The sequence below is a fragment of the Nomascus leucogenys genome, chromosome 9 (assembly GCF_006542625.1).
Source record: "Nomascus leucogenys isolate Asia chromosome 9, Asia_NLE_v1, whole genome shotgun sequence".
Classification (NCBI taxonomy): domain Eukaryota; kingdom Metazoa; phylum Chordata; class Mammalia; order Primates; family Hylobatidae; genus Nomascus; species Nomascus leucogenys.
Window position 1 is genome coordinate 102,849,563 of NC_044389.1, and position 27,117 is coordinate 102,876,679.

Sequence of the window (27,117 nt, forward strand, 5' to 3'; positions counted from 1 at the left end):
GTCTCCCTTCACAAGTGAATTTCATCTCTATCCTTCAAGGCTCAGCTCTTATGGTGCATTCTCTTGAAAAACTTCCTGGATTCCTCCAACTGGGTTTCTTTCACCTCCTTAGTGCTCCCTGGCCCCCTACTCATGTCTCTGTTTCAGCACATGCTGTATTCTACCTTTTCTCCTAGCTCTCTGTGTTCATGTTTTAAAGGCTCTATTTGACTGAAGCTCTGTGAAGGCAAGACTTCCACAGTATCCTGCTTTCTCTAAAACTTACATTTCACCTTTAAAGGCTACCATTTCTCTATAACTCACATTTTATTTGTCTAATGGCTGTATTTCTCACTTTCCATACATTGATGAGGCATGGAGTCATGTCTGTTGTATTTACCACTCTAAATTCCGTCATGTGCCATGTAACATTGTTTTGGTTAACAGCAAACCACATATACAACAGTGGACCCATAAGATTATACTACTGTATTTTTTACTGTACCTCTTTTATGGTGAGATATGTTTAGATACACAAATACTTACCACTGTGCTATAATTGCCTACAATATTCAGTGTAATAACATGCTGTACGTGTTTGCAGCCTAGAAGCAATAGGCTACACCATATAGCCTAAGTGTGTAGTAGGCTATACCATCTAGGTTTGTGTAAGTGCCCTCTATGATGCTCACACTACAACAAAATTGCCTAGTGACACATTTCTCAGAATGTATCCTCCTCCTTATTCTCGGATTCATGACTATATATATAATTTCTATTACAATATCTAGCACATAGTAGACATTCAATAAAAGTTTTTTGAATGAATATAGTATATGTTCATACTTTTCAAATAATTTAGCAGACACAACTTATACCTAACAGGATTTTAAAGAATGGTTAATCAACATGAGAGATCTGGATAGAATGAACTACAACTAGAAACACAAGTACACCCAAAGCAAGATGCAATGCAAAGACACACATTTGGGAATAAGTCCTGAGTAAAGAAGAGGAGCTCTATGGCAAGCCCCAAAGTCAGTAGACCCAACCATTTCTAAGAAATAATGAGAAACTGCATTTTCTTCTTGAAATTTCCACTTAGACAACAGCATTGTTAGGTGTTTTTGAAGAAGGTAAAGTAATAAGCCTTTTATTGTGTCAATAATGTAAAACCATATCTGTCGATCACAGAGAAATTGGGATTCTAAATGTCTACCTACACTTCATTTGTTCTTTTCTGCAGAATTATTTTCAGGGAGGTGTCCAACTCCAAATGCATTTATTGAGGGAAATCTTTACCACTTTGCTGAATCTCTAGTAACACATACTGAGGGCCTAAGGAGCTGGGAACCCTAGCAGAATTTTGCAGTATGGGATGTCTAATTTCTCACCCTGAGGTGTCATAAAAGAACTCAGTAAAGTCATCTCATTTCTTAGAAAGTCTGTAGTGAGTAATGATGTCCTCCCAACATGTGTGAACAAATTTTCTCAGAATATAGTGGGCACTATGCCAAGAAAGCAAATAAAAGCATTTATTACAGCATCTGGGAAATTCAAAGCCTTTGAGTTGGCTGAATTTGCATTGATGCAGCAATGACCATCCTCCCAGCCTTCTTTGCTGGCTGAGAAATGAAAGATCAAGGGTAAATGTGCAAAAGTGGTAATCAGAGTCATTTTCAAAGGTGTGATATGTAAGCTCCACCACTGCCCCTACTATGCCCCTATTATGAAAGTAGGCTTTCAAACTCCAATCTTCATTACAAGTATCATCAACCCCAAGAGGCCTTGTTTGATGCTGCTTCCCAATGCAAATTGAATTGCTCCTTCCCCAGTGCTCCCAGCAGAACTTTGATTATATAGATATCTTCACATTATTTCTCATATTGCGAACATAATTTGTTGTCTTGAGGGCAAGTGCCATGTCGCATTCTTTTTTATATCGCAGAAATCTAAAATAGGCATAGTGTTGGCCTACATCAAACCTACCCCACCTATACCTCCACTATACACAGGAAGAGAGTGCCTTGCCCATAATGGACATGAGGGAGTCACTTAACAAAAATTTACTGAATTACTACTACGTACCAGGCACTGTCCAAGGTGCTAGGGATGCCATTAAACAAGACTGGTAATGTCCCTGCTCTCTAAGAGACAATATTGTAATAAACCACAGATTAATAGAAAGATTATTTTGGATTGTGTATTAGGCCATTCTCGTGCTGCTATAAAGAACTGCAAGAGACTGGGTAATTTAAAAAGGAAAGAGGTTTAATTGACACACCGTTCTGCAGGGCTAGGGGGGACTCAGAAAACTTACAATCATGGCGGAAGCAGAAGGAAACATGTCCTTCTTCACAGGACGGTAGCAAGGAGAAGTGCAGAGTGAAGTGGGAACAGCCCCTTATAAAACCATCAGATCTCACGAGAACTCACTCACTATCATGAGAACAGCACGAGGGTAACTGCCCCCACGATTAAATTACCTCCCACTGTGTCCCTCCCACAACACATGGGGATTATGGGAACTGCAATCCAAGGTGAGATTTGGGTGGGGACACAGAGCCAAACCATAACAGACTGGAATGAGCATCACGAAAACAAAATGTGTAATGGGATGAACAGTGATTTGGAAGAATGCCAAGATGGTTGGGAAAGTTTTCTCTGGGACAGGACATTTGACCTGAGCCATCTGTACAAGGATCTGCAAGGAGAGAGTGTCCCAGGAAGAGGCACTAAATTAAAGCAATGTTGGTAACTGATGGGGGTACAGGGAACTTGGGAGGGGATGGGTATAGAGGGAAAGGGTAGAGCTGATTAATTGCTCATTCTGTCTCCTTCATCTATACCAGAGTAGGGTGCTACTTTTCCTCTCACTTTGCCTACTCTTTTCATTACCGCTTCCAATTTCTTAATTCTTCTCCCTAATTTCCATTAAATTACAAGAACATGAGCCTTTGCCAGGAGCAAACACATCTGGAGCCATCTTCTAACGCCGAATCTCATAAAACACCAAATTAAAACTAAAAGCCGTTGGTAAATAGAGGCTGAGAGTATTAAGATTTAGCTTTCATTATTAGGTCCATTCAACTAATGTTCATTTTACGATGATTACATCTCATTATCATTACAGATCTTAGTCACAAACTAAGTTATAAATTCACTCGTCATTTATTTCTTTCCACATTAGCTCCTAGGGAGTCCTATTGTGGCATAAATCACTTTAGCAAAGCTGCATACTTGACCATACACAAACATAAAAAAACTCCGGCAAACTTATCTAAATAATGTTTTCCAAGATAATCATAAATATTTCAGTAAATAATGATACTTCTTAGTTTAGCATTACTGAATTTGAAATTTTTTCATCATTATCATCATCTACTTCTTTGCAAGTGTTTGTTCATCAAGAACTGTAATCAATAAAAGAAAGAAGACAAAGAACAGAACGAGCTATTTTCTTCATCACAACCAGATTGTCCAGATGTCGTGCCTGGAATACATCACACGTGACATTTCTAGTCATGTTTCCAATCATTTGGAACATACAAGTTTTCCTTTGCAATCTGCAAAGCTTTAGGATGCTCCAAGCACTTCTGTCAGCAACAGCAGCCTGGAAAAGGAATCACACAGAATGTACTCTACCTGATGTCATCTTCTGCCCCAGCTCGAGGCATTTAGGTTCTTCTTGAAATTCTTCTTCCTAAGCGCCAGCCCCACAAACCAGAAAAGCAGGGAAAAAGTAAAAATAATGCATTAATGTAAGGCAATACTTTTTGCAAGCCTACTAATTAATATGAGATCAACACTTGAAAAACCTAAACCACGCCTTAAAGAACTGAGGTTTTGGACAAGCTACTACAAATCAACAATAAATGCCAAGTAGAGTAACTACAGGGGCGTTGGGCAACACAACTCCAGGGTGCTATTCACATGGTAGTGTCTATGCAGGTTGTCCCTGGAGTGGTACAACCCAGGGGCCCCCTGTGATTAATACATTTGAAGGCACCCGTGACTTAGAAATGATGGCGACGGTTGTTTTTCTTTTTTCTTTTTTTTTTTTTTTGGTGGAGTCTCTGTCGCCAAACTGGAGTGCTGTGCTGCGATCTTGGCTCACTGCAACCTCCAACTCCCTGGTTCAAGTGATTCTTCTGCCTCAGCCTCCTAAGTAGCTAGGATTACAGGCACACACCACCATGCCTGGCTAATTTTTTTTGTATTTTTAGTAGAGACGGAGTTTCACCATGTTGGCCAGCATGGTCTCGATCTCCTGACCTCATGATCTGCCTGCCTTGGCCTCCCAAAGTGCTGGGGTTACAGGCGTGAGCCACCACACCAGACCAGGTTTTTCATAGAATAGAAATGCCACCAGCATGGTTGAACAAAGAGAATTATGTTTTGTTTTTCATCATTCGTGGAACTGATTTCATGTACTTTTGAAAGTTCCATCATTATTCACAGTTATATTTTTATCTCTAAGAAGGTGGGTGTACACATTCTTCTCTGAGTCCTGGTATGACATTCTTTAATGACAATGGTTGTCACTGCTGTAACACTGATAAAAGTAGATCCCATTAGAAATGAGGGAGATAAATTAAGAGGAATATCTCAATGATCCTTAAAAGTCATTTCGCCTGCAAGATGACTTTATGCCAATTAATTTATTTGTTTTTCCCTTCATTAAACAAATATTTGATGAGTATCTGCTATGGGCTATTTCTCTGGGATCTTAACCTTTAGGCAGGATACCTTCTAACATCCCTTGAATTATACTGCAGGAAGTTACCTACTCAGCTTCCTTCCTAGCCTGGCAGGAAGGCTACTGTGCTTACTTTGTTCTTTCTAAGAATTTAGCCCAATAGAAGATATGCTAGACCATAGTAAAGTACATGGGTGTAGGGTTCCATAAATAAAAACTGGGGCTATTCTATAACCAGACTGAAAAAATTGAATTCAAAAACTGATATTATTCATTATAGGAATACTCTCTCAAATTTGCCCTGAGTTTGCCAGTTCTCGGTAATATCTCACCTGGATTAGAACCCACCAGACTCTAGAGCTCAGGTAGTAAGATAAAGAAAGGTCCAGGCCAGTTGCGGTGGCTGACGCCTGTAATCCTAGCACTTTGGGAGGCTGAGGCGGCTGGATTGCCTGAGCCCAGGAGTTCAACACCAGCCTGGGCCATATGGCGAAACCCCATCTCTACAAAAAATACAAAAAAAATTAGCTGGGTGTGGTTTTGCCTGCTTGTAATCTCAGCTACTCGGGAGGCTGCGGCAGGAGAATCACTTGAGCCTGGGAGGTGGAGGTTGCAGTGAGCTGCGACTGCACCACTGTACTCCAGCCTGGGCCACAGAGCGAGACTCTGTCAAAAAAAAAAAAAGGAAGAAAGAAATGTCCTTTTCAAAGGAAATCAGTATATCAATGGGATATCTGCACTCCCATATTTATTTGAGCACTATTCACAAAGATATGGAATCAACTATCAACTTGAGCATCCATCACCAGATAAATAGATAAATAAAGAAAATGTGGTAAATATACACAATGGAATACTATTTGACCATAAAAAAAAGAATGAAACTCTGTCATTTGCAGCAACATGGATGAAACTGGAAGTCATTAAATGAAATAAACCAGGCATGGAAAGATAAATATCTGTTTGCCTTTCTCATATGTTCTTATTCTTGTTGCATGTTCTTACTCATATGTGGGAACTAAAAACATTGATCTCATGGAAATAGAAAGTAGAATGATAGTTACCAGAGTCAGGAAAGGGTGTGGTGTGGGGAATGAAGAGAGGTTGGTCAATGGTTACAAACATACAGCTAGATAGAAGCAATACATTCTAATGCTCATAGCAGAGCAGAGTGACTACAGCTAACAACAACGTATTGCATATTTCAAAGTAGCTAGAAAAGAGAACTTGAAATGTTCCCAATACATAGAACTCATAAATGCTTGCAAAATGGATATCCTAAATGCCTTGACTTGATCATCACACACGTGTGTGATGTAACAAAATATCACGAGTACTCCCTGAATATGTAAATATTATGTATCAATAAATATGTTTTTAAAAAGAAATGTTTTTCTTAATTCATAAAAACTGGTTTCATTAAATTGCTGTAAGTATCAACTTATTTCACCTGTGTTGGGAACAAATGTTTTTCCAGAGATCAAAAATCATCTCCAAATATTCACCATCAGAGACCATTTCCAAAAATTGTGTCCTACTTTTAAAACCCATGGAATAGTATTGGCATAAGCTATTTGGGTAAATAAGGCCTCAGTTCAATTATCTCAAATGTATGTGTTATAAGAAATTTTAATGAAAATTGCCTCCAAAATTACATATTTGAAGTGGGTATGAATTAATAGTATACCAAAGAATGTGTAAATAACAGAAAAGCCCCATCACACAGCAAATAAATGCAGTAAGTCATTTCTTGTTTCACAAGGCCCGACAGAACAGTATATAATGAAAACATGAGGAGTTATTTTATAATACAGCCACAGGGGAAGTCTCTTGAGAGGCCAAAATAATCCAAATAAAGTCATTTTCAAGATGAAAAGACTCTCCCCTTTGAGCCAATAAGACTGTTTACTTTTTTATTGCTCTGAATTCCAGAACTGTGAAATAACATAGCCCTTTAGCTCTTCTCCAAACATATTTATTACTCCATCTTAAACAGCCCCTCCCTAAGGTTTCCCTTTGACTAGTAAGAGTTGCAAAGTCCCGCAACAATCTGCAGAGGGAAGGATGTTGGAAATGCTCTTGGTTGGAGAGCTCTCAGCACAGAATAAACAAGCATCTGTCCTCAATAGTATAAACTATGTTCTATTTTAGAGAAAAGAAGCTGAGCTCCTTCAATTCTTGTGTCTCTTGTCTTCAGCGCAAGTCTGCAATTTGCTGAATGCGTTCGTAGTGGCTTTTTCCCAGCAAAGCTAGAATAAAATGATAACAGTCCAACTGTAGTAGACATCTGTTGATTTTGCTGCCTAGTACTCACTGACTCACTATCTAGTAAGTGTGTCCTGATTTCCTCTTTAAAGCCATCTCATCCCACCTCATCCCACTCTTCAAGAATTGTGGTTTTCTGTGCTCCATGAAACCGACTCCTTCCCCACCACCCCACTCCAGGGGTGGAACATGTGACCCAGGCCCACGCCCATCAGTCTGCTGCATTTCCCTCTGATTGGTAGAGCCGTCATGTTGTTCCAGTACTGTTCCTTAGTTCAGCTAAAGACAGAGTTGTCCCATGGCCATGAAAATTAAGGCTTGCGGACAATTTGAAAAGGCTTGCCAACAATTTGAATGGTGAGTAAGATAGGGTTTTATTGGGTGAAAACGAAGAAAAGGGGGAAACAGGGACTCTCACTAGGTCCGAGTCCCTGCTACAACCCTTCCTGTTGGAATCCCAGGTTACGCACAGGAAGAGGAGGAGCCAGGCTCCTCCCTGATGCAAGTGGCACGAACTTCCCGAGGCTCCACCCCAAGAGGGCAGGCTGGTTGGAGGTTTTCTGGGGACCCACTCCCATCTCGCTGTCTGAATGTGACCCACTCAGGGTTAGTGAGACCTCATGAGATTTTTTTCTGGACTTCTGGGAAAATGACTGCTGTTCTTACCCACTGGCCCTGAAACCAGACACAGGGGTTGCAGCTGCTACTGTAGCCACCACCTTGTTATCACGTGCAGCTGAAACTGAAGCCCACACCAAGGAAGGCAGAGCCAAGAGATGCTCCAATGCTTTCTTCTGTTGATATCAACTAAGCCCCAAATTCAGCCACGCCAGAAGTAGGATTAACCCTGGGCTTTTCCACATAAGCCAGCTAATACACTCCCTTTTATTTAAAAAAAAAAAAAAACAACTCTATTTCTTTTTTAATCAAACTGATTCCTATCAGGTTTTCTGTCACTTCTAAAAGAACGAGTCCTAACTGATACACCAATGTAAGAACTCCAGCTCGGGGAAATCAGGAGTCAGGCGTGCATTGATTCTGTACATTGGTTCTGTACCTCCCCTGCCATCATGAGTTTTTTTCTTTTTTTTTTTCTTTTTTTTGAGGCAAAGTCTTGCTCTGTTGCACAGCAATGCCGTGATCTCGGCTCACTGCAGCCTCCATCTCCCAGGTTCAAGCGATTCTCCTGCCTCAGCCTCCCGAGTAGCTGGGATTACAGGCACCTGCCACCACGCCCAGCTAATTTTTGTATTTTAGTGGAGATGGGATTTCACCATGTTGGTCAGGCTGGTCTCAAACTCCCAACCTCAGATGATCCGCCTGCCTCAGCCTCCCAAACTGCTGGGATTACAGGCATGAGACACTGCGCCTGGCCCCATCATGAGTTTTACAATGCTAATTAAATCAAATGTGACCAAGAAGGTACTATTAAAATTTGTCAAACAAATGGACTTTTCATTTACAGTCATGTGTTGTCACTTTACAATATGAATATGTGTTTGTGTTTCTAAACATATAAAAGGTACAGTAAAAAGACAGTTTATAACCTGATGGGACCTCCATTCTATATGGGGTCTGTTGCTGACTGAAACATTGTTATATGGCTCATGACTGTATTTCCCTTGAGGACTAATCCCAAGATGCCTCATTGAAAGGGCATATGAAACCACACCAAGTTTATACTTAGGGAGTTCAAGGTAAGATTTTGGTACAAATTAGTTTCTTTTCCTAAGATTCACCTGATTGAACATTAGTAGAAATAAAGAAAGAAGGAAGGAAAAAAAAAAAACTTAAAAACACGAACCAAATACCTTCACCAACGTACATCAAGTCATTTTCCTTTGGCCTCATAGTTGGCAACACTGGGAGTTAACATTTCGCTCTAGGGCAGCAAGTTTAGAAGCAAAAAGGTAGTTTGTTGGAGATAGAAATAGAATTCCTGATCAAGAATTAAAGAGGCTTGGTTCCGTTCTTTTAAATGGACACATAATAATCATACATATTTATGGGTACATGTGATATTTCCATACATGTATACATGTGAAATGAGCAAAGCAGGGTAATTAGCCTGTCCATCACCTCAAACATCTGTCATTTCTTTGTGTTGGGAACATTCAATATCTGTTCTTCTAGCTATTTGAAAATACACAATAAATTATTGTTAACTAGAGTCACCCTGCAGTGCTATAGAACGCTAGAACCTATTCCTTCTATCTGGCTGTAATTTTGTACTCATTAGCCAACCTCTCCCTATTCTTCCTTCCCCCTACCCTTCCCAGCCTCTGGTAACCACTGTTCTCCTCTCTACTTCCATGATAACAACTTTTTCAGCTTTCACATATGAGTCAGAACACATGGTATCTGTCTTTCTGTGTCTGGCTTATTTCACTTAATATAATGTCCTCCAGGCTCATCTATGTTGCTGCGAATGACAGGATTTTATTCTTTTTTTAAAATGTCTGAATAGTATTCTATTGTATAAGCTTCACATTTTCTTTGTCATCTGTTAATGGATGCTCAGGTTGATTCCATATCTTTGCTATTGTGAACAGTGCTGCAATAAACACAGGAGTGTAGATATCTCTTTGACATGCTGATCTCTTCCCTTTGGATGCATACCCAGCAGTGGGATTGCTGGATCATATGGTCGTTCTATTTTTAGTTTTTGGAGAAAACTTCACACTGTTTTTCACAACGTCTGTACTGTAGGAGTTCCCCTTTCTCCGTATCCTTTTCGGCGTTTGTTATTTTTTTGTCTCCTTGATAATCACCGTTTGAAGTGGGGTGAGATGATATCTCATTTTGGTTTTGATTTGCATTTCCCTGATGATTAGTGATGTTGAGCATTTTTTTATGTACTTGGCTATTTGTATGTCTTCTTTTGAGAAATGTCTATTCCAATCTTTTGCCTATTTTTTAATCAGATTATTTGTTTCTTGGTTTTTTGTTTTGTTTGTTTGCTGTTGAGTTATTTGCGTTCCAAGTGTCTCTAGAAAAAGAGGGCATCCACATGCAGAAGAATGAAAGTAGACCCCTACCTCTCACCAGATCCAAAAATCAACTCAAAATTCATCAAGGACTTAAACGTAAGACCCGAAGCTATGAAACTAGCAGAAGAAAACATAGGGAAAACACTTCAGCACATTGGTCTAGGCAGAGGTTTTATGGATAGTACCTCAAAAACAGTCAACAAAAGCAAAAAATAGACAAATGAGATTATATCAGACTCCAAAGCTTCTGCACAGCAAAGGAAACAATCAACAGAATAAAGCGACAACCTGCAGTTTGGGAGAAAATATTTGCAAACTATTGATCTGACAAGGGATGAACATCCAGAATATACAGGGGCTGTGTTTTTCAAACCCCTTCTCAGCACTGCTCCCTGGGGATGGAGTCCTTCAAGTTGCTTATGCACCCTTTATAATGTAAAAGCACCACTTTGTTTTTCTCTGCAGCCTAGAGAGACATGTGTTTGCCAGTCCTATCCTCTCCCTGCACTAGGACATTTAGGATGCAGTTCCTTAGATGGGTGTTATAAGGGCTGGAGCAGTTAGCATGAGTACAAACTCCTCCCAGACTGATGACAGGTTAATAATTGTCTCGTTAACTCCCCAAGCAAGTTAGTTAGAAGCCAGGCCACCAGGTAGCAGCTACAGGTATGTTTTGTAAACTCCTTCCAAGGGGAAACAGTTGTTTGTTTCGTTTTGTTGAGACAGGGTCTCTCTCTCGCTCTGTTGCCCAGGCTGCAGTGCAGTGGTACAATCTTTACCCACTGCAGCTTCGACCTCCCGGGCTCAAGTGATCCTCCCACCTCAGCCTCCTGAGAAGCTGGGGCTACAGGCATGCACCACCACAACTGGCTAATTTTCATAATTTTTTTTTTGTAGAGACGGTTTTGCCATGTTGTGCTCCCAAAGTGCTGGGATTACAGGCATGAGCCATTGTGCTTGGCCACGTGTGTTTTTAAGCCCCTTCTCTGCACTGATTTAAGCCCCTTCTCTGCGCTAATCCCAGTGGTATAAAGTCTCTGAAAATACTTACATGCCCATACTAAACCTCTAGATTTTTTTCCTACACATGTATATCTAATCCCCTCTATTTTTGTGGTTGGTGCATTAAGTGTTAAACCATGGGGAAACAGGATTAGGGCCCTGCATGCAGGGCTCAGACCATCCTGGAATAAGCTGGGGGTTGGGAACTCCTTTCCCAATTTCATGGCACAGTGGTCAGGTTGTGTACTGGGCCCAAGTGTGCCCCAGTTTTCCTGTCTATCTGCTATGAACATTTGCTCATTTGTCTGGTGGGTAGGTGTCTCTCAACTGACTTTCCGATGAAATGAATCTGTGGGTAGAAGCTTATTTGGTGCATCTATACATGGAGGGAGGTCAGTAGCTTTCTGTTCCATTATATTCCTGATGTCATCCAAGGCCTGGTTCCATTTGTCTCCACCTGTTACAACAAACCTATGACCGATTAATGGCCTCAACTTCCTTCATTTGGAAAATGGGTCCCAAATGAAACCCAACCCTTTCCAAGACAATTGAATTTTAATTTTACATAAATGTTGCCCTATCATGAAACATTTAAAGAGTTTTCAGATTCTTTCTATTAGGAGCCATATAACAAAGAAAACATCTTTCAGTGGATACCTTTTTATTTTTTCTCATTTCAAATAATTCTGGATTAGAGTCTCAAGGGTAGGATTCTGCTTCAAAGGACATAGGTGTCTTTGAGGCTCTTGATGTAGATTCAAAATTACCCCCAAAAATGTTTCAGCAAGTTAATGTGCTAAAGTGCAGCAGTCCTATTACAGCTTCTCCAGCAGCCCGGTGCAGTGAATCATGCCTGGAATCCCAGCATCTTGGGAGGCCAAGGCAAGAGGATTGCTTAAGCCCAGGAGTTCAAGGCTGGCCTAGGCAACATAGAGAAAGCCTGTCTCTGCAAATAATAGAAAAATTAGCCAGATGTGATGGCGCACACTTGTAGTCCCAGCTACTTGGGAGGCTGAAGTGGGAGGATCACTTGAGCCTGGGGAGGTCAAGGCTTCAGTGAGCCAAGATCATGCCACTGCACTCCAGTCTGGGTGACAGAGTAAGACTCTGTCTCAGAAAACAAAAACAAAAACAAAACAAAACAAAACAAAACAAAACAAAAAAACTTATCTAGCAGCAGCATCTAATTCCACATTTTGATGGAAATGAAGAGTCTCTTATTGGAGGTAATTTTAGAACCCAATATCCAACACCCACCATATTCCAGTACCAAGAGTCTTCCATACTGTGTTGCATTGCTACTAATAAAAATGTGTTTAATTTTCCATGGAATCTCTTATATAAGCCATCTGTAGCCCACTAAATTACATATTCTTCCAGAGCAAAAACTGTGCTTCCCTTTTCAAGCTTCATTCAGAGTGTACACTCTCTCAACAGGTGTTTATTAAACAATTGTTAAATGAATTCACTTGTTTACCCACTTTATATCTTTGTTTCATGCCCAACATGGTAACATATCCCACAATAAAAATTCAAACATTGTTGCTTCTAGTAACACAGATAAGTCAGAAATGCCTCCAAGAAAGCTTTCTGAAGCAGCCCCACCTCCATCTCAAGCTCTACCCCATTCTATCTTTAAAGTATTCTGTTAGCTAAAATGACTTGAGTGCTTGCAATGTGTCAGAGAAACTGCACTGTATGTGTGCACTTAATCCTTAACAACCCTCTGTGCAGGTAATCTTATTAATTCTTGGAGGAGTTAATAATTCACGCTATCATGGATGCTGTGATGTGGCACCTGGAAAAGTTGTTCTCTGTAATATTTATTCTCAAAGCTGCAAGAAACGCTGTTGACAGATAGCTGTCAGCTGTCAGCCTCCCAGGTGATTGCTGCAGGGAGCCAGCATCCACTGACTTGATTGACATGAAAGCAGAGAGGCCTGGTCCCCCTCACTCCAACTCAGGACAACTCTAACAGCTCTCCTTTCTCCAGAGCTCTCTGTGAGGTTGGCTGAAGCCTTCATCAAGACTTTATTGTAGCCCAGTGCCTCCCTCTGCCCAATCCTGCCCCTTTCCCTTCTCTTTCCATCCACAAGGGTTGATCCCAGGAGCATTCCCTAACCAACATTATAGCTGCTACTCTCCGTTTCCCAGTGGCCTTTCCAGGAACTCATCAACACAGCCAAAGTCATGCTTCTCAAAAACGACAAAAAGGAGATTCAAACCCAGGTCTACTCGGCTCTCAAACCCATGATATAAACCACTACACTAAACTCTCTCCCTAATCCCAGTGCCTCTCTCTTGTTAAAGCTACAGATACCTGGCCGGGCGCGGTGGCTCGATCCTGTAATCCCAGCACTTTGGGAGGCCGAGGTGGGCGGATCACGAAGTCAGGAGATTGAGACCATCCTGGCTAACACAGTGAAACCCCGTCTCTACTAAAAATACAAAAAATTAGCCGGGAGTGGTGGTGGGCACCTGTAGTCCCAGCTACTCGGCAGGCTGAGGCAGGAGAATGGCATGAACCCGGGAGGCGGAGCTTGCAGTGAGCAGAGATGGCGCCACTGCACTCCAGCCTAGGCGACAGAGTGAGACTTTGTCTCAAAAAAAAAAAGCTACAGATACCTGAACCCCACACCCAGAGATTCCGATATGGTTGGTATGGGTTGGCCAGTGACTAACCATCTTAACTTGTTCAGGACTGAGGGATTCCCCAGGAGGCAAGACTGTCAGAGCTAAAACTAGGAAAGTCCTGGGAAAATGGGGGCAAGTTGGTCACCCTAATTGGGGCGTGTCTCTGGTATCTGTAATTTCAACAAGCCCTTTGGATGTTTCTGGTGCATTCTAAAGCATTAAAAAAGTGGTATATGATAAAAACAAGTCCTAATGATGGGCAAGTGTTGTTAAACGACCATCAAACTCTATTCTGCGTTAGGTACTGTCTTTACAGGGCAATCTGTTTATTAGATATTATCATCCCCATTTTACAGATGAGGAAACTAAGGTCAGAGAAATCATGGAGCTTGCCCAAGGCCACACAAGCGAGTAAGTGGTGGAACCTGAGGACAAGCGTAGGTGGTCTGGAGTCTGTGCTGACAAACCCTACCCCATGCTGAATCCAAAATGACTTATTCTCTAAATTTCCTCCTCTGGAGATGGAGAGAATAATATCTCTGCCCATGGGTGGTTGTTGTTAGGGTAAAATAAGGCAACATACATAAAGTACCTCCTTTGCACCTCCCAGAGTGAATACATATTATGTTCCCTTCCTTTCTTCCTCGGTGGGATGGCGGGTATGTGTTTTCTCTCCACTGAACACTAAGAAGAGGATTAGAGCTGTTTCCTGATTGTATACATAACTGTCAGCAAAACTGACTCAAGGCAAAACTCACTTTAAGTCACTACACATTGACCGGAAACTTACATGTTCATGACATTCTGCTAGGAAACGTGCGGGACACTGCAGTGAACAAACCTAATCCTGGACCTCCAGCAACTCATCAACAAAGAGGAGAGATGGATTACATGGATCTCAGTCTTCCTGGGAAAAGAAAAATCCTAACGCTAACAAATAGCTTCCTCTCCTCTCCTCTCCTCTCTCTGTTCGTCTCCCTTTTCTTCTCCTCTCTTCCTCATGTGGTGGGTGGAACATGCAGGATAAATAGGAAAAAGAACTTCAATGTGAGAACCTGAGAGAAAGAGAGTTTGACTAGCATGTTGGAAAGAGAGAAGGTGACAGAAATAACATCAGCTCTTCTGTGTCCTCAGCCCTCATGTTCTGGGTGAGTCCCTGGTGAACACAAGCGTCTCCAGGCCTCAGCACACAGAACAGCTTAGGTGGCAGACACATCCAGTCAATTCTAAAACATGCTGAGTGATTCTCGTTTTAAGAAATTAACACAGCTGATACAACTATTGTGAAAAGTGCCAAGAACTCCAGAGTAAGCGAGCAGAGAGGAAAGCAGAGCCTGCTGGCATCCCACAGGGGTGCTGGAAAGGATGTGGGCCTTGGAGTTAGAGAGACTGAGGTTCAAATCCCGGTCCTGCCATGAAGGAACTGTGTGAGCCTCAGTTTCATCATCAAAAAGTCAAGGTAATTTGTTTTCCTTTTTTTTTGAAGGCAGGGTCTCACTGTATTACCCAGGCTGGAGTGCAGTGATGTGATCATAGCTCATTGCAACCTTGACCTGCAGGGCTCAAGCTATCCTCCTACCCCAGGTTACACACACATGTCCCCTGGCCTTAAGCACTACAGGACACTGTTATATATCTCTGGAAAACAATGCACAGTAAAAGAGAGAAGCGTGTCTTAGTCCATTTGGGCTGCTACAATGAAATACTATAGACTACCTGTCTTATAAACAACAGCCATTTATTTCTTACAGCTCTAGAGGCTGCAAATTCCAAGATCAAGGTAGTGTTAGACTTGGTGTCCGATGAGGGCGCACTTCCTTGTTCATAGCTGGTGCCTTCTCAGCTGTGTCCTCATATGCTGGAAGGGGCTCCCTGGGGTCTCTTTTAAAATGGCAACAATGGCCGGGCACAGTGGCTCATGCCTAGTAATCCCAGCACTTTAGGAGGCCGAGGCAGGTGGATCACCTCAGATCAGGAGTTCAAGACCAGCCTGGCCAACATGGTGAAACCCCGTCTCTACTAAAAATAAAAAATTAGATGGGTGTGGTGGTGCACGCCTGTAGTCCCAGCTACTTGGGAGGCTGAGGTAGGAGAATCACTTGAACCTGGGAGGCAGAAGTTGCAGTGAGCCAAGATCGTGCCACAGCACTCCAGCCTGGGTGACAGAGTGAGACTCCATCTCAAAAAAAATAAATACATAAATAAGATAAAATGGCAACAATTCCATTCATGAAGGCTCCATCCTCATGACCTAATCACTTCCCAAAGGCCCCACCCTCCTAATATCCTAATATGTTAGGATTTCAACATAGGAATTTCAGAGGGACACAAACATTCAGACAACAGCATTGTGCCAAAAGGATCCCATAAATACATTGTGAATGATAGAATGAGGGTTTTGTTCAAAACTGAGACATACTTTTTTATTCTATCTCTTTATGGTTTCACAAAATTAGTAATACTTCATATCTACCTGGTACCTCTCCATTTATAAGGCGATATTGAATAGATGATTTCCTTTGCCTTCTTCAGTGACTTTTTTTTTCTTTTCTTTTTTTTTTTTTTTTGAGACAAAACCTCACTCTGTCACCTAGGCTGGAGTGCAGGGGAGCAATCTTGGTTCACTGCAGCCTCAACCTCCTGGGCTCAAGTGATCCTAGCATCTCAACCTTCCAATCAGCTGGGACCACAGGTGTGCACTGCTATGCCTGGCTAATTCTTAAATTATTTTAAATTATCTGTAGACATGGGGTCTCCCTATCAATGCCCAGGGTGCCCAGGGTGGTCTCTAACTCCTGAGCTCAAGTAAATCTCCCAAAGTGCTGAGATTATAGGTGTTAGCCATCACGCCCAGCCAATAACATCCTTTTTGTTTTTGTTTCTGTTTTTGTTTTTGTTTTGAGACAGGTTCTTGCTCTGTCACCTGGGCTGGAGTGCAGTGGTGTGATCAGAGCTCACTGCAACCTCCAGCTCCTGGGCTCAAGCCATCCTCCCACCTCAGCCTCCTGAGTAGCTAGGACTACAGGTGTGTACCACCATGCCCCGCTAATTTTTAAATTTTTGGTAGAGACGAGGCCTCACTATGCTGCCCAGACTGATCTCAAACTCCTGGGCCCAAGCAATCCTCCCACCTGGCCCTCCCTCCAAAAGTGCTGGGATTATAGTATGAGCCACTGCACCTGGTCTTGATAACTTTTTGTGGTGGACAGAGCAGGTTTCCCCCAGTTTTCACGGGAAGAATTTAATCCCCACAGCCACACAACTGTAAATAAAGGCAGGTTAGGGTGCCCTGCTCATAAGCCATTAAGGGAGCGCAGCCCGGTAGCTTCCTATTGGCTCCTGTCACTTCTGTAAAGTTCAGACAAGAGTCTCAGAAAGCAGGGAAGGAGGAGAGGTGCTGCCAGAAGCCTCAGACTGCCTCCGATGAACACATCCTTGGAGCGTTTGTAAGAATCCTGGAGGTTACTTCTGAGTTTGGGTTTTGTATCCGCTCAATCTCCCTCTCTATCAGTCTGTTCTCACACTGCTGATAAAGACATACCCAAGGCTGGGTGATTTATAAAGGAAAGAGGTTTAATGGACTCACAGTTCCACATGGCTGGGGAGGCCTCACAATCATGGCGGAACGCAAAAAAGAAGCGAAGACAAGTCTTGTCTTACGCGACAGCAGGCAAGAGGGAGCCTGTACCGGGGAACTCCCATTTATAAAACCATCAGATCTTGTGAGACCTATTCACTACCATGAGAACGGTCTAGGGGACCCCGCCCCACTGATCCAATTATCTCCACCTGGCCCTGCCCTTGACATGTGGGGATTATTACAATTCAAGGTGAGATTTGGGGCCGGGCTCAGTGGCTCATGCCTATAATCCCAGCACTTTGGGAGGCCGAGGTGGGCAGATCACTTGATATCAAGAGTTCGAGACCAGCCTGGCCAACATGGTGAAACCCCGTCTCTACTACAAATACAAAAATTAGCCAGGCGTGTTGGTTGGCACCTGTAGTCCCAGCTACTCAGGGGGCTGAGGCAGGAGAATCACTTGAACCCAGGAAGCAGAGGTTGCAGTGAGCTGACATTGCACCACTGGACTCCAGCCTAGGCGACAGAGCAAGACTCTGTATGTCGCAAAAAAAAAAAAAAAAAAATGTGGTGGCAAGGTGAGATTTGGGTGGGGACACAGCCAAACCACATCACCATCTCAGAAGGCATTCTAAGCTTCTGAGCCCTGGTATTTGTGAGGTTGGAATTATGTCATTGAGCAGAAGTCATGGCCCTAGGCAGTAACACTCAACAATGCTTCTGGTTTCCTGTAGAACCTTTCAGAATGAATAGAAACTCAGTAGCGAATATTCTTGGTAAACCTACATTTTTCTAGTCCATGCTGAAGTGAAGCTGTAAGTTTAGACTCCAGGCGTGGCAACCCAACCTCTTTTCCTGAGGCTTGAGTCAGCACAAAGCACTATGCACAAAGTGCCCAAATGAACTTAAAATATGGTCTGAATTCATCCTGGGAAGAAATGCTAAAGTGAAGTTGTTCAATGCCAATTAAAGAATTGAAAAGAGAGGGGCAGGTGGAGCCAATGGCCTGTTCTCCAGCCCTCTCCTGGGCCCCACCAATGCCCAGGGCCCTTGCTATGCATGACTGTTAATGCAACTTTTAAAGCAATATTATTTTTGAATATAATTGTGCAAGCTTATTTAATTAGAGTCATGTCATGTAACTCATTGCTTTTCAGGAATTTCAGGAAATTTTATGCTCAAAAAGCGTGGTGAAGCCTCAGAGAGGCTGAACGATTTCCTTGGTTCAGTAAATAGCTCTCATCTTTCAGGCTTTCCCCAACACAACAGTTGTTTTCTAAATAATGTGCTTCCTACTAATCCTTGTTAACCTCATTCTAGAAGGGCAATGCCATCTAATGGAAAACGAGAGTCAGGAGACACATGTTCCAGTACAACATAATTACATGAACCTGACCAAATCCACACTTCCCTGGGCTTCATTTTCTCCTTAACAAAATGGAGAGAACAACAGCTCTTTGCAACCTCATGGTCAAATAAACCTACAGATCAAATAAGGGAGGAAGGCTGAAAAGCATTCTGAGCTCTTTAGAATAGCAGGAGATTCAACACTCTCGTTATTTGGAAAGAGATAATCATAAAGGTCAGTATGTATCTTTAGAATTTTCTCAGTAGAACCCAGGCACTTGCGTGCAAATGAAAAACCAACGCAATGCTTAGAATTCTGTCACCTTGTACACAGTGATCGCTGAGCAAATATTTGTTGTTTGTGGAGTGACCTCACCCTGCAGACCATTTCAAGTCTGCATGGAGAACCCAGGAAAACACAGCAAGAGAAGGACCAGTGTTGCGGGGGGCGGGGGAGGGCTGGGGAGGGGCGGGTTATAATGAACAGTGCTCCCGTGAGTATTTTCTTCCATTTCCATTCCATTTCTGCCTCTAAAAGTTTCTCTGCCCAATTCTTATTCCTGGATAGAGCCTGACAGAACGACTTCTAGACCATAAAGACCGGGGTAGTCCCTGCACACACAAGCAGGCATGCACAACCACACACACATGTGCACACACACAAAAACAGTCATGTACACACACACACACATGCACTGTGATGGTAATACTGAGTATCAACTTGATTGGATTGAAGGATGCAAAGTATTGATCTTGGGTTTGTCTGTAAGGGGGTTGCCAAAGGAGATTAACATTTGAGTCAGTGGGCTGGGAAAGGCAGATTCATCCTCAATCTGGGTGGGCACCATCTAATCAGCTGCCAGCACAGCTAGGATAAAGCAGGCAGGAGAAATTGGGAGAAGCTGACTTGCTGAGTCTCCCAGCCTTCGTTTCTCTCCCGTGCTGATGCTTCCTGCCCTTGAACATCAGATTCCAAATTCTTCAGCGTTTGGACTCTTGGGCTTACACCAGCGGTTTGCCAGGGGCTCTCGGGCCTTTGGCCACAGACTGAAGGCTGCACTGTCGGCTTCCCTACTTTTGAGGTTTTGGGACTCGGACTGGCTTCCTTGCTCCTCAGCTTGCAGACAGTCTATTGTGGGACTTCACCTTGTGATCATGTGAGTCAGCATCTTTAATACACTCCCTTTCATGTATACATCTGTCCTATTAGTTCTGTCCCTCTAGAGAACTGTGACTAATACACACACACAGGCATGCATACACACACATGCATGTACACACATAAATACACATACACACAACCAACCAAAAGTGAACCAAACAACAAACCATAAACTCGTTAAAAAGATTTTCAATCGTTCAGCCTTCCCAAGCCTGCTGTCAATGCCTCTGATCTTCATAACAAGACATACACCATTTGTTTTAGTGTCTCTTTTGTCAGAGCTTCCAGAAAGCAAAGAGATGTTACCTAGAATTTGAGTGTGAATTTAAGTGGTGATCAACGTTTCTTTACAAGGCATCAGTAAACAGTTTCCATTTTCCAGACATCATTCCACAGTCTGACCACCCTCTCCACCCACACCTTCCTGCTGGTTTGCTGCTTCCCACAGCTGCTGCTAACACAATCCAGATGTTCAAATCCATCCATGCCCTTTGACCTCTTTCTGTTGGTCTGAACATGCCTACTAGTCTAAGGGAGAAAAGATGTATTTGTTGGGACAAGGGGTCGATTCTGGGCTAGAAAACCAAGGGAGGACTTTATTGTAATCTAAGGGCAAGCATTCTTTCATTTCATGGGAAACATTTCATCTATTCAACAAACATTGACTGAGCATCTAGTATGTGCATGTTGCTGGGCCGGTGTGGGAAATACGAGAACCAACACATGGACCTTGTCCTCAGGAAGCTCCTGGTGGCCAGGTGTGGTGGCTCACACCTGTAATGGTGGACAGATTGCTTGAGCTCGGGAGTTCGAGACCAGCCTGGGCCACATAGCAAAATCTCATCTCTACAAAAAATACAAAAATTAGCCTGGCTTGATAGCATGCACCTGAAGTCCCAGCTCCTCAGGAGGCTGAGGTGAGAGGACTGCTTGAATCCAGGAGGTCGAGGCTGCACAGAGCCGAGACCACACCACTGCACTTTAGCCTGGGCAACAGAATAAGACCCTATCGCAAAAAAAAAAAAAGAATAAAAATTTTCTTTTAAAAAAAGAAGCTCCTAGAGAAGGAAAGCAATCATTGCAGACTGGGAAGTGCTAGGGTAGACTTTACAGCAATGCACTCAGGAGTCCTGAGGAGAGACACCTCCTGGCCTGCTGGTAATGAGAGGTGAGTATGAGGAAGGCTTCTTGGGGAATAGGACACATGCCAGGAAGGTGGAGGTGGTGGTATTCCAGGTAGGGAACTACTTAAGGAACAAAGCCTCTGACAATATTTTTCGCTTTTAATTTTTGTTTAAAAAAGATACCTTGGCTGGGCGCAGTGCCTCACACCTGTAATCCCAGCATTTTGGGAGGCTGAGGCAGGAGGATCATTTGAGCTGAGAAATTTGAGACAAACCTGGGCAATATAGCAAGAGCCCATCTCTACAAAACAAAATTTTTAATTAGCTGGGTGTGGTAGTACATTCCTACAATCCCAGCTAGTCTGGAAGCTGAGGCAAGAGGATTACTTGAGCCTGGAGAGGTCGAGGCTGCAGTGAGCTGAGCTCGCACCACAGCACTCCAGCCTGGGTGAGAGATTCTGCCTCAAAAAAAGAAATAAAAAGAAAAAAAAGAAGAAAGAAAGACGAAGGAAGGAAGGAAGGAAGGAAGGAAGGAAGGAAGGAAGGAAGGAAGGGAGAGAGACACCTGTCATCTCAGATCCAGCACATGTATCCAATATCCTCCATGGGACCCATCCTTCTCCTCCTGCCTTTTGATTGATCACACCAATGGGGAATGGGTTCCCTTGCCCTCTGGCTTCTCACTGGGTTCAGTCGTTGGAGATCACTAGCAGATCTAAGTGAGGGAGGAGAGTGAGGTCAAGACGCTTACTCCACTGGCTGTCACCTTCAGGTCACTGAAGGTCAAGGCTCCCTTCAAGGCAGTCTTTCCTATGAAAGGCTCTGCTTCTGTTTCCTGTTTCTGCTTCCTCCCCTCATCCTTCTGGGTGTAGGAGTTGTCACAGCTCTTCCACCATTACTAGTATCCCTGGTGGCTGCTCTACATCTCACCCATACTTTCATAACTAGCCCCTTTATTTTTTTTATTTATTTATTTTTTTGAGACGGAGTCTCGCTCTGTTGCCCAGGCTGGAGTGCAGTGGTGCAAACTCAGCTCGCTGCAACCTCCACCTCCCAGGTTCAAGCGATTCTCCTGCTTCAGCCTCCCAAGTAGCTGGGACTATAGTTGCGTGCCACCATGCCCAGCTAATATTTTGTATTTTTAGTAGAGACAGGGTTTCACCTTGTTAGCCAGGATGGTCTCGATCTCCTGACCTCGTGATCCACCCACCTCTGCCTCCCAAAGTGCTGGGATTACAGGCATGAGCCACCACATCCGGCCAACTAGCCCCTTTATTAAGCTCTCCTTGAATTATTCTAATTTGAGGGCCATCTGTTTCCTGCTGGAACCTTGACTGATATATAAGAAATAGATCAGGGAGAACAGGATGCAAAAACTATATATATGCTATGATGGTAGTGATGATGTCTGATTGATTCATTCATTATTTCATGGGCATTTGTTGATTGATTGATTGATAGCCAACAAAGTGAAAAGAACAATGGGAGAGCATACTTCCTGGGTTGTATGACACAGTCTTCGTGACAACATTCCTTGTTATGATCAGGCCTATTTTATTTTTAGAGACATGGTCTAGCTTCCGTCACCCAGGCTGGAGTGCAGTGGTACTATCATAGTTCACTGCAGCCTTGACCTCCTGGGTTCAAGTGATCTTCTCACCTCAGCCTCCCAAAGTGCTGGGATTACAGGCATGAGCCCCCGTACCCAGCCTTAAGCTATGTACTTTAATTTGGGGATCAGAAAATATGATCTCAGTAGCTATGGGTAAGGGAAGAATGAGAAACATGGGATCTGTACTCTGAGAGTACAGAGGTTAGCTCAGTCCTGCAGAGTCCATGTCTCTAAAAGAAAAGAACAAATGGAGAAAGCCTAAGACATGATCAAGTGCCAGTTCTGCAGGTTACTCCGCAGGCCAAGCTCCCTCGCCCTGCTGAGTGGTAAGCCTGCTGCTTCGGGGTCAAAACTTCTGTAATCACAAAGGCCCAGTATGAGCCAGGCAGTGAGCTGAAAGCTTTTCACACAATATTGAATTTATCTTTATGACAACCCTATAAAACAGGTCTTATCTTCCTCATTCAACGGAAGAGAAAACTGAGGCTTAAAACATTAAACTTGGCTGGGTGTGGTGGCACGTGCCTGTAATCCGAGCCCTTTGGGAGGCCAAGGCTGGTGGATCACTTGAGGTCAGAAGTTCGAGACCAGCCTGGCCAACACGATGAAACCCCATCTCTACTAAAAATACAAAAAATTAGCCAGGCGTGGTGGTGGGTGGCTGTAATCCCAGCTACTCAGGAGGCTGAGGCAGGAGAATCGCTTGAACCTGGGAAGTGGAGGTTGCGGTGAGCCAATATTGTGCCACTCCAGCCTGAGCTACAGAGTGACACTCTGTCACCAAAAAAAAAAAAAAAAAAAATTAAACTAGGAGTAGGCAGCATCTGGACTTGCACCTGCATCTACAGCGAAGACCCCATGCTTCTACCTACACCACTGCATCATCTCTCCTAGGAATAGACAATCCTTGGCCAAGACCAAAGGGTGTTTGGTGAAGAAGAGACAGTTACAGGTTTGGAGGCAAGGGCTATCCTGCCATTGTGGTTTAATCTCTGTTATTCCATCCACACAGTAAGAACCAGGCTGGGAAGGCAATCGAGGGGAGCCCCCTTTGGATTCTGCATGATACAATCAGACATCCACCCACAATTTGCTCTGGGTGGAAAGAAGGGAGAAGGGACAAGGAAAACAAGGTGTACCGCTGGGGTACACCAAAGATGAGCTCCCGTGGCGGCTCTGCTCCCTTGAAACCGTCTAGTTATTATCGCTTTATTGGAGATTGGGGTATTCGTAGGAGGGGTACTAAACCCATTTGGAATTTGAGGCTGTTCTACTTGTGACTGGGGCTGAGGGTGGGGTGACTTCATCATACACTTCCTTTAGGGACAAGGGCAGATAACCTAGCCACACAGGAGGGTTTTTATGAGTGGCAAGCAATATAAATGGTTGTAAATTTAAAGTACCTCATAAATTCTGTAGAATTCATATTTAAGACCCATTGATGCCCTCATAAAAATCTACCTTACTTTCCCTTTCTGCCGAACATACCCGTTGGTCATGGTTTATGCCTGTTGTCTCAGCATGAATATTAATCGTGTCCCCGTGTACTCTCAAGAGTGTCGATTTGGATGATAAACTATCACTCTTCCTTTGCTGTATGCAATTGATCAACAAAGAAAGGTGGGTGAGGTAGTGGGCTCTGAGCTTCAAATAGCCCAAGTGTGGTTGCAGAATGAATGTTGTCTTGCTGCATGGGCCTGGGTTATTCAATTATCCTCTCTGATCCTTTATGTGCCACGTGAAAATAAAATATGTGGCCAGTGACTTTTACGAGCCATAATAAATAGCGCTGGTTCATAGAGTTATAGATCTTATAGCTAGAAACAACCTCAAGATATCATTCAGTGCACAGGGCTATGACGAGCCACGCAAAAATCGCAGTGATGCGGTCAGTCTTCACTAGGGTCCTCTGTTACTGCTTTGGAGAAATCTATCAAGTCAACCCAGCCATGGTAAACGACATCGCAGAGAGCTGATGACTTGGCGACTTACATCTTTTATCAAGTGGAATTCTAACTTTCAATTAGTCTACAACTGTGTGTGTTTTTTAAATATAACTTTTATTGTATATATTTAAGGTATACAGCCGGGCGCAGTGGCTCACGCCTGTAATCCCAGCAGTTTGGAAGGCCAAGGTGGGTGGATCACCTGAGGTTGGGAGTTCGAGACCAGCCTGGCCAACATGGGGAAACCCCGTCTCTACTGAAAATATAAAAAAACTAGCTGGGCATAGTGGTGGGCGCCTGTAATCCCAGCTACTCAGGAGGCTGAGGCAGAAGAATTGCTTGAACCCAGGAGACGGAGGTTGCAGTAAACCGACACAGTGCCACTGCACTCCAGCCTCAGTGAAAGAGTGAGACCGTCTCAAAAAAAAAAAAAAAAAAACTATACAACAGGACACTACGGGATACATATGGATAGTAAAGTGGTTATTATAGTGAAGCAAATTAACACATCCATTATCTCACATAGTTCATCTTTTGTTTAATTTTGTGTGGCAAGAGCAGCTAAAATCTACTCATCTAGCCGGAATGGCAAATACAGTACAATTTTTTTTAGTGACAGTCTTTATGTTGTACATAACATTCCTAGACATGTTATCCTACGTATCTGCTACTTTGTATCCACGGACTTCCATGTCCCCATCCCTTCTCCCCACTTACCCTTCCCACCCCTGGTAACCACTGTTTTATTCTCTACCTCTGTATGAAGTGTTTGACTTTTTTTCCACATGTAAGTGACCATGTAATACTGTAAACAGTATTTGATTTTCCACATGTAAATGAGATAAGTGAGATGATGTGTCTATATACAGTATTTGTTGTTGGTTTTTTTAGATTCCACATGAAAATTCAATCATGTGATATTTTTGTTTCTGAGTCTAGCCTATTTCACTTAGCATATTGCCCTCCAGGTTCATCTGTGTTGTGGTAAAGGGCTGGACCTTCTTTTTTAAGGGCTGAATGATATTCCACTGTATGTATATACCACAGTTTCTTTATCCATTCATGCACTGATGGACACTTAGGTTGTTTCCATATCTTAGCTAGTAGGAATAATGCTTCAGGGAACCTGAGAGTAAAGATATCTTTACGAGGTGGTGATTTCATTTCCTTTGGATATATGCCCAACAGAGGGATTGCTAGGGCATATGGTAGTTATATTTTTCATTTCTTGAAGACTTCCATATTGTTTTCCATAATGGCTGCACCAACCTACATTCCCTTCCACAGTACATAAGGGTTCCCTTTTCTCTGCACTGTCACCGATATTTGTTATGTTTTGACTTTTCTTTTTGAGACAGAGTTTTGCTCTTGTTGCTCAGGCTGGAGTGCAATGGTGTGATCTCGGCTCACTGCAACCTCTGCCTCCTGGGTTCAAGCTATTCTCCTGCCTCAGCCTCCTGAGTAGCTGGGATTACAGGCATGCGCCACTATGCCTGGCTAATTTTGTATTTTTAGTAGAGACGGAGTTTCTCCATGTTGGTCAGGGCTGGTCTTGAACTCCTGACCTCAGGTGATCTGCCCGCCTCAGCCTCCCAAAGTGCTGGGATTACAGGCGCGGGCCACCATGTTTTGAATTTTTGATAATAGCCATTTTAATGGATGTGAGGTGAAATTTCATAGTGGGTTTCACTTGCATTTTCCTGGTGACTAACGACACTGAGCAACCTTTCATATTAGTGACGGCCATTTCTTTGGAGAAATGTCTATTCAGGTCTTTTGACCATTTTTTTAATCAGGTTATTTATTCTTCTCTTATTGAGTTTTATGAGATCTTTATAAATTGTAGATATTAACCCCTTATCAGAGACATTTTTTGTATATTTTTCCCAATTTATAGGTTGCTGTTTCACTTTGATGATGGTCTCCTTTGCTGTGTAGAAGCTTTTTAGTTTGATATTGACCCGTTTATTTATTTTCAATCTTACAGCCTAAGTTTTTGGTGTGTTATGCAAAACTTCATGGCCAATGTCTAGGAGCTTTTCCCCTGGTTTCCCTTGTCAGGAATTTTACAGTTCCAGGTCTTATGTTTAGGTCTTTCGTCCCTTTATAGTTGATTTTTGTGTACGTTGTAAGATAAGGGTACAATTTCATTCTTCTGCGGAATTGTGTGGAAATCCAGTTTTTCCAGCCCAATTAACTGAAGAGACTCTCCTTTCCCCATGTGTTCTCTTGGTGCCCTTGTTGAAAATCAGTTGACCGTATGTGTTTGGATTTATATCTGGGCTCTCTATTCTGTTCTACTGGTCTATGTGTCTATTTTCATGCCAGTACCATGCTGTTTAATTACGTAGCTTTATAATAAAGTTTCAAATCAGGAAGTGTTATGTCTCCAGTTCTTTCTGAAGACAGCTTTGGCTCTTTGGGTTCATTTGTGTTTCCATAGGAATTTTAGAATTTTTTTCCTATTTTTGCGAAGAATGCCACTGGGATTTTTGATAGAGATTGCATTGAATCTGTATGTTCCTTTGGGTAGTAGGGACATTTTAACACTATTAATTCTTCCAATCCATGAGCAGGAGAGATTTTTCCATGTATTTGAATTATCTTCAATTTATTTCACTAATGTTTTATAGTTTTCAGTGTACAAATCTTTCACCTTGTTGGTTAAGAGTACTTTCTTGATGTTATCATAGAAGGGATTGTTTTCTTAATTTATTTTTTAGCTAGGTTGCTATTTTTAGAAATGCCACTGCTTTTTGTGTGTTGATTTTGTATGC

The 27,117-nt window shown here is 42.7% G+C and overlaps 1 protein-coding gene across 1 annotated transcript in view; it reads right to left on the reverse strand.

Moving 5' to 3' along the window:
- FAM107B (family with sequence similarity 107 member B) overlaps positions 1-27,117 on the reverse strand; it is a 251,898-nt gene that overhangs the window by 146,057 nt on the left and 78,724 nt on the right. The window contains exon 2 of the mRNA XM_003257647.2: positions 3,625-3,682. Within this exon, the coding sequence (XP_003257695.1) occupies positions 3,625-3,682 (58 nt within the window). The remainder of the gene's footprint in view (positions 1-3,624; positions 3,683-27,117) is intronic.